General features: G+C 45.9%; 1 protein-coding gene across 1 annotated transcript in view; it reads left to right on the plus strand.

Moving 5' to 3' along the window:
* The window catches only part of FNTB (farnesyltransferase, CAAX box, beta), a 61,310-nt gene extending 54,231 nt beyond the window's left edge, over window positions 1-7,079 (plus strand). The window contains exons 10-12 of the mRNA XM_012656177.1: window positions 1,100-1,211; window positions 2,485-2,599; window positions 6,433-7,079. Of these exons, the coding sequence (XP_012511631.1) occupies window positions 1,100-1,211; window positions 2,485-2,599; window positions 6,433-6,564 (359 nt within the window). The 3' untranslated portion in view covers window positions 6,565-7,079. The remainder of the gene's footprint in view (window positions 1-1,099; window positions 1,212-2,484; window positions 2,600-6,432) is intronic.
* The last annotated feature ends 931 nt before the right edge of the window (window positions 7,080-8,010 follow it).

The raw sequence follows: 8,010 nt of genomic DNA on the forward strand, positions 1-8,010 counted from the left end.
AAAAAAAAAAGAAAAATTAGCTTTCACCTGCCACTTACAGATTGTTTGGCATCTTTATAGCCCAAATATCAAAGTATAAAAATTTTATTAAAGACTTTACACACATCCTGTATGTGTATTTTTTTAAAAAAATCAGTTTCCACACACCCATTAGCAATTTGTCCCTCCTCCCTACTTCATAACTGTGGCCCACAGAATCTTTGACCATACTAACTAAACATGACAGTGAAGCCCAGTTGCTTGTCAGTACCGGAATGTGACTAGCAGAACGGCCGGTTTTTGCTGGGGCTACCATATGACGCAGGAGGGCGGTTACTAGTAATGCTTCTTAGGAAAATTTTTTGAGCCAAGAGAAAATTTGGAGACATTCCCTTTGGAGATAGATTAAATTCAGGCTTAGAAAAGTGGGCAGAAGGGGCGCCTGGCTAGCTCAGATGATAGAGCATAAGAACCTTAATCTCAGGGTCATGTGTTTGAACCCCACATTGGGCATAGGTTTAGCAGGGTGTGGTGGTGCACACCTGTAGTCCCAGCTACTGGGGAGGCTGAGGCAGGAGGATGGCTTGAGCCTAGGAGTTTGAGGTTGCTGTGAGCTAAGATGATGCCACTGTACTCTAGCCAGGGTGACAGAGTGGGACTCTGTCTCAAAAAAAAAAAAAGGTGGGAGAAGAAACAGATTTTATTATTCCTGTTAAGAGTTCACTTAGCTAATGAGAGTCTGATGAACAAGTTTTGGAGGTATGCTAGAGGAAATGTCTTTAAAAGCCCTGAGTAAAGAGTCATGGACCAAGTTGGGGGCAGTTACAGAGGTCCATTTGGAAAGCTGAGCTAAACTGCTAGTCCATTGCCTGCCAGAGACATGGTTTAGGATTGAAATCCAAGTTAACAGGGTGTACTTCAAGAAAGTGAAAGTGCCACTTTGAACTGCTGCTCTTTGACGCATGTCAAGGTTCAGGAGAAGGGACATGTCATTCATGGGACGCGGGTGAAGTAGCAAGTGGACCGAGAATGAGTGGAAGAGGAGAAGGAAACCTTCACTGTTCCCACTGTGCGATAAAGTACAAATCTGGCGCCCTTCTCACCCTTTGCCCTTCGACAGGTGACCCTGCCCTCAGCATGAGCCACTGGATGTTTCATCAGCAGGCCTTGCAGGAGTACATCCTGATGTGCTGCCAGTGCCCCGCCGGGGGGCTTCTGGATAAGCCTGGCAAGTGAGTGCTTTCTCTCTGGGGAGGGGGGGTGGTGGCAGGGGAGGCAGGCGTGCACCTGAGGCCTGCTCAGAGCCCGACCTTTGACAGCCGAGATGTCCTTTCCATGGGCTGCTTGGTGCTCATGTCACATGGAGAACAGCACCCCTCCGAGTGCCACTGATCTGGCACCTTGGCTGCCCATCTTGTGCCCCAGCTTCCGTGCATCCCCCACCCCCAGAGAGGCAAACAGATCACAGGGTTGGGAGCTCTTCTCCCCAGACCCTTTTTTTAAAAAACCTGATTTAAGTAGAACAGGAGGCCGGGCGCGGTGGCTCACGCCTGTAATCCTAGCTCTCTGGGAGGCCGAGGCGGGCGGATTGTTTGAGCTCAGGAGTTCCAGACCAGCCTGACAGCCTGAGCAAGAGCGAGACCCCGTCTCTACTAAAAATAGAAAGAAATTAATTGGACAACTAAAAATATATAGAAAAAATTAGCCAGGCATGGTGGCGCATGCCTGTAGTTCCGGCTACTGAGGAGGCTGAGGCAGTAGGATCGCTTGAGCCCAGGAGTTTGAGGTTGCTGTGAGCTAGGATGACGCCATGGCACTCTAGCCCGGGCAACACAGTGAGACTCTGTCTTAGATAGATAGATAGATAGATAGATAGATAGATAGAAGAAAGAAAGAAAGGAAAGAAAGGAAAGAAAGAAAGAAAGAAAGAAAGAAAAGAAAGAAAGAAACAAAGAAAGAAAGAAAAGAAAGAACAGGATACTGGATTTTAAAACCCCTAAGCATTGTAAACAGATTATAGTGACAACAACTATTACAGAATAGATTAAATTATTGAGCTCAAATCTGAGATGCTGTAATAAAAGAAAAGGAGAAGTCAGTCCTGTTCCCTGTCACTCACCCTCCACACCGACCCCAAACCCACATCGTGCTATTGGCACAGGGGAATTCCTGGCCCAGCAATTTTTCAAGAAGAATTTGGCTCATATCTAGATATTTTGGTATTTTTCTAGAGAAATATATTAATTTAGCACTAGCACAGCCCCTGGAGAGCCCTTTCCAGAAGACAGCTGCAGTGACCGACTCTAGAATTACTGTTCCCACTGGGAAGGGCTGGAGAATGGGGCTTTTTAAACACGCTGCTGGGACAAACCATGCTCCCTCCAGCCACATGGACGACAAGGGGAGTGTGTGATTGCACCTCGGGCCCTGGAATTTGTGTGTCCGTGTTCGGGGGACGTGTGGGGCACAGAGGAGCACCTGCTCAGAGCTGCCTTGCCCTTCCAGGTCGCGCGACTTCTACCACACCTGCTACTGCCTGAGCGGTCTGTCCATAGCCCAGCACTTCGGGAGCGGAGCCATGCTGCACGACGTGGTCCTGGGTGTGCCTGAAAACGCTCTGGTAAGACAGCAGCGGGCTTCACACCCCTTCTCCATAGGGTCCCCTGGACAAGAGGCTTCCCAAGCGAGCAGAGCAGCCACTCAGATGCTGCAGAGCTGGCTCTGTGCACGTCCCGGGCGGACAGGCTGGGAAGCTCAGGGTCCCTGCCCTCCTCGCGGTGTGCAGCCTGTGCATGAGGATGTGACCGCGGAGGACGTGCACGTCCGGGCAAGCGCAGGGCTCCAGTGGGCAGTCTGACCTGTGGCAGAGCCGTTCCGCCTTCATCCTGGAGTCAAGGGCCTGGCCCGCCACTTCTATTGGTTCCCTCTCGAGCCTGCCACGGTTACTTGTCACTCTGAGGCCGTGAGTTCAGCAGGCCCGTGACAGCGTCTGCAGCTGACTCTGTCTCTCGGAGGTCTCAGCTTCCACGCCCGCTCTTCAGAGAATGAGATCCCTGAACCGCTGTGCTGCCACACCTCGTTCGTTCCCTTCATGGCGCTCATCACAGTTGGTGACGTATTTAATGCGTGGTTGTCTGCTTCCCTCAAAATACGCCAGCCTGGCGAGGGCAGGATGCTCATATGCAGCCAGTCCTGCAACAGCCTGGCACAAGGAGCCGCTCTGAGCCCAGACGTGATCCAGCGGAGACAGTCCACCGTGATCACCTAGCAGGGCCTGTGCAGGTTGTCATGAGCACGTGAGCAGTTCCACACAGCCCTGCTTCTGCAGATGTTTTCTCATCTGTGTCATCTGAACTTTCCCTGTTTCTTTTAATTGGGAGATATTTCAAACAGAAGAAACACAATGGCCAATAGACAGATGAAAAGATACGCAGCCTCGTTCTTAATCAGAGAAAATCTGGCTGGACGTAGGGGCTCATGCCTGCAATCCTAGCACTCTGGGGGGCTGAGGTGGGAGGATCACTTGCACTCAGGAGTTTGAGACCAGCCTGAGCAAGAGACAGACACCATCTCTACTAAAAATAGAAAAATCAGCTGGCTGTGGTGGCATGTGCCTGTAGTCCTAGCTATTTGGGAGGCTGAGGCAGGAGGATCGCTTGAGCCCAGAAGTTGGAGGTTGCTGTGAGCTATGATGACACCACTGCACTCTACCCAGGGCAACAGAGTGAGACTTGGTTTTCTTTCTTTTTTTTTTTTTTTTTTAAATCAGAGAAACAACCATTAAGCTTTTCCAAATCTTAACATTTCCCTCCGTTTGCCTCTTATGTACCCCAGGCATAACCCTCTCCTAAATTTGACAGGTATCACGCCTGCAGGTGTTTTTGTACTCTAACTACATATGTATCCATGAATAAATATACAGTTTTCCATGTTTTCAAATTTTTTTGGTGGGGATGGGTCTCACTCTTGCTGAGGCTGGTCTCGAACTCCTGACCTCAAGTGATCCTCCCACCTCAGCTTCCCAGAGTGCTAGGATTACAGATATGAGCCACCACACCAGGCTCAAATTTTTTATGACAGTACTTGCTGTACCAATTATTCTGCATTGCTTTTTTCACTGACCATTTGAGGTTTATCTGTGTTTATATGTGTTGCTCTAGTTTATTCATTTTAATTACTGTATGGTATTCCTAGTGGCAAAGTCTATTTGTCTCTCTCTGGTTTTGAGTTTTGGGGCGGATTTACTTAAGAAATCTTTCCGTACCATTTTTTGAGGGCAGCAGACCAAGGGAAGCACATGTTAAGCAAATATATCAGTTTGTGATGGGTGCTGTGAAGGGAATGAATGAGGCACTACAGCAAGTCATATTTTTCTCTAAACAGTTTTAAAAGTTTTGCTTTTTCCATGTAGATTTTTAATTCTCTTGGATTTGTCTATGGTGAGGGTTGGATATAATGTTATCATTTTTCCATATGATGGCCAGTTGACCAGCACCACTTCCTGAAGTCTACAACCCTTCCTGCTATAGTGTCCCATGTGTACCACACATACACACACGTCTCTGTGCGTGAGGGGGCTCTGTTTCTGGACTCTGCACTCTGTTCCTTCGGTCTGTTTGCCCATCTGCACTCTTTTAAGTCAGTCTGAACACAAGTAGGCAAGTCTCGGCCATCTCGTTCGCCAAAGTTGCCTTGGCTGTTCTTTGCCTTTTGCTTTTTCGTGTGAATTGTAGGATCAGCTTATCAAGTTCCACAAAAAAACCTGATGGGATTTTTATGGGAATTATACCAAGTTTCAAATTAATAGGAGAGAACTGACTTCAATATTTAAGCTTCCATTTATGAACATAATTTTTCATGTTTTCTTTCATGTCCATCAGTGGTCTTTTGTAATTATTTCCATAAAGGACTAGCACATTTTTTGTTAGATTTGTGTCTAAGTAATGTTTAGTTTTTATATCTATTGTGACTGGAATCTTATTTTCTATTATATTTTACAACTGGTTATTAGTATATAGAAATGCTAATGACATTTTTTTGTTAATTTTGTATCCAGCCACCTTGTTCAAACCTTAATAGTTGTAATAGTTTGTCCATAGAATCTCTTGGATTTTCTATTTGGAAAGTAATAGCATGTTTTGTCTCTTCCTGATTCATAAGAATTTTATTTTTCTTGCCTTGTAATGTTGGCTGAGATCCCCACATAGTGCTATTCTGTCTTGCCCCTGATTAATGGGAGGGCTTCTACCATTTCACCACTAAGTGTGATACTGTGGGGTGGTGGTAATTGCTTCCTGTCAGGTTAATGTTCTCCTCTGTTCCTTGCTAGGTTGTGTGTGTTTCAGTCATAATTTAGTGTTAATTTTTGAATGCTTTCTCTGCATCTGATTTTTCTTTAATATATTTCAGTGATGAGTATTCTGATAAGCCTTATAAGAAAGATCTAAAATTATATTGTTTTGCAGTGTTTCAGGATAATATCATAGCCTCATAAAATTAGATGGGTAGCTTCCTGCACCCCTCCACCTTTTTTTTTTTTTTTTTTTTTGGGTCTCTGAAAAAGTTTGTATATAGGTCAGAGGTGATCTGTTTCTTGTAGGTTTGATAATACTTGCCTGAGTAAACCATCTAGGTCTGGTATTTGCTTTGGGGAATGGCAGTAGCAGAATAAACAATTGTTATTATTGATTTAATTTATTCATAGAGGTTTTTAGAAATTCCTTCTTGAGTCAATATTGACAATTTGCTTTTACAAATTATTCAGTTTATCTGAATTTTTATGTTTTAACATGAAGTTGCTCATACTATTCTTAGAAATTTAAAACTCTCTCCTGAAATTAGGGTCCCCTTCTTCATTCTCCTACAGTAGGAGAGTCACGAGTACTGGGATAGGATTATGCTCCGTGTCTCAAACCTAAAGCTGCTCTTGGGTTTTAGTGATATGGAATAATATAAAAGAATATAAATATGACCTGACACCCTTATTGCATAATAGGACTGTGGTCCTTTTTCTTGATTATAAATGTAAACACATGTTCAATGTTTTAATCAGAATATATAAAAATATAAGAAAATTAAAAACAATCACATCACTGTTAATATTTTGTATATGTCCAGTTTTTGCCTATTTATGTATATCACGTCTATAAACACATTTTTAAAAGTCTGAGATAGTATTGTATATACTGTTTCTCACAATGTTAGAAGCATTGCCTGTACCATTAAACATTTAAAAGTACTTTTAAATGGCTGTATAATATTCCCATCTCCCAGGTACTAAAATGTTTTTAGCAAATATCCTGTTTTTGATCATTTGGGCCATGGGTAATCTGTGTGTGTATCTCTGATGATTCCTTATATGAAATTCTTAGAAGTGCATTTCACAGGGCAAAGGATGTGCCTATTTCCCAGGACACCAGGGTGACTAACTGGCATCTGTCCTCCTCTTTGCAGCAGCCCACTCACCCCGTGTACAACATTGGACCAGACAAAGTGATCCAGGCCACCACGTACTTTCTGCAGAAGCCAGTCCCAGGCTTCGAGGAGCATGAGGATGAGGCAACAGCAGAGCCTGCAACGGACTAGAGGACCCGGGTCCCCACGGCTCTGTGCTCACCCGTCTCCCCAGTCAGACAAAGTTTGTACGTTTCGATACATTCTGTGTTACACAAGCCTTAGCCACTATGGAGCTGTGGTTCTCTTTGTCCTTTCTTGTACAACAAAACAACACCAATGGCTCTAGGTTTGGAGAACACAGTGGTGTGGTTTTTAAAATTCTTTCCACCTGTCAGACCAAAAATCTATCAGCCTGTGTGGCTGGGGAGCAGTGCATGCTGGGAGGAAGCAGCCCCTCCCTGCCAGCATCCAGCCTGGACAGTCTTGTTGCGATGAGTGGTGTCTGAGTATTACAGCACCCAGAGCCGCTGTGACTCCCACTTGCATGCCACCATTAAATTGCCAGACAGGGTCCCTCCCATGGGTGGAAATAAGTCATTCCATGCCAAGGGTGGGATTTGGGTCCCACCAAAGTGAGTTCTCCAGAAAAGACCATGGTGGGGCTGCACCAGGTGGTGCCTCTCACCTCCCAGTCTGGTCATCTGCAAGGGAGAGGAATTGGGGGAGAAAGGTCTCCTCGAGTTGAGTTCTTTCCCCTCAACACAGGAGAACTGAGCCACGCGTCACTCCGAAGCCACACTTGGTGCACAGGCAAGCCTTGTTTCAGCCCAGGTGAGGCGACTTAGACCCAGGAAACCAATTATGAATGCAAAACGAGCCTCTCATCCAGCTGTGCCAGAGGAGGCAGCCCCCGGGGTCCCCCATCATGTACCGTGGAAACCCCTGATGTCCTCAAGGCAGCGCCTGCAGCCCATGGCCATTCTGCGTGTTTCCATCTTTCTTCCGCCAGACTCCTAGCCCACCCTCCTCCAAGACAGTGTTGTCTTTTCTCACCCAGAGTATTAACACTACTAAGTCTTTCACCTTAATTTACGACTCAGGATTTATTCACGTCCTGCCCACTCTAGGCTCACAGAAATAAAATCAAGTGCTAGACTAGCTGGCGGCTGCCCAGGCAGAGGCCTCAGAAGCTGGTGGTGGCAGTGGGGAGCACCACCCGTGTGCTGGGCCCTGGCAATGCCTCTGCTGCCCGCCACGGAACCCTTTCTCGGTCACTGAGGGGTCGAGTTGGGTCATCTGTCCACTGCTGTGGTCACAGCAAGCCCCATGTCACTGACCCAGTTTTTATGTAAGTGGCTGGGGGCAGACAGGAGCTTAGAGATGCAGCACGAGGCTTTTCTCAAAAAAACTGGCCATTTGCTGCCTCTAATTCCCTATTGCTTTGGTGTATTGGGCTACGTATTTATCTCCTTGAAATAATAAAGGAATAACATTTTCTATGATGTCTCTTGTGATCTGTACCAAGAAAATGCCTTCAGAATGCTCAATGTTAAGCGCTACTGAAGGTTGTTCATGGGGTGGCGAGTCTCCTGTGTGAGATTCCAGGCCATTTGTGTCGGTGATTACAAAGAGGTA

Source organism: Propithecus coquereli, unplaced genomic scaffold (genome assembly GCF_000956105.1).
Source record: "Propithecus coquereli isolate 6110/MARCELLA unplaced genomic scaffold, Pcoq_1.0 Scaffold5, whole genome shotgun sequence".
Classification (NCBI taxonomy): domain Eukaryota; kingdom Metazoa; phylum Chordata; class Mammalia; order Primates; family Indriidae; genus Propithecus; species Propithecus coquereli.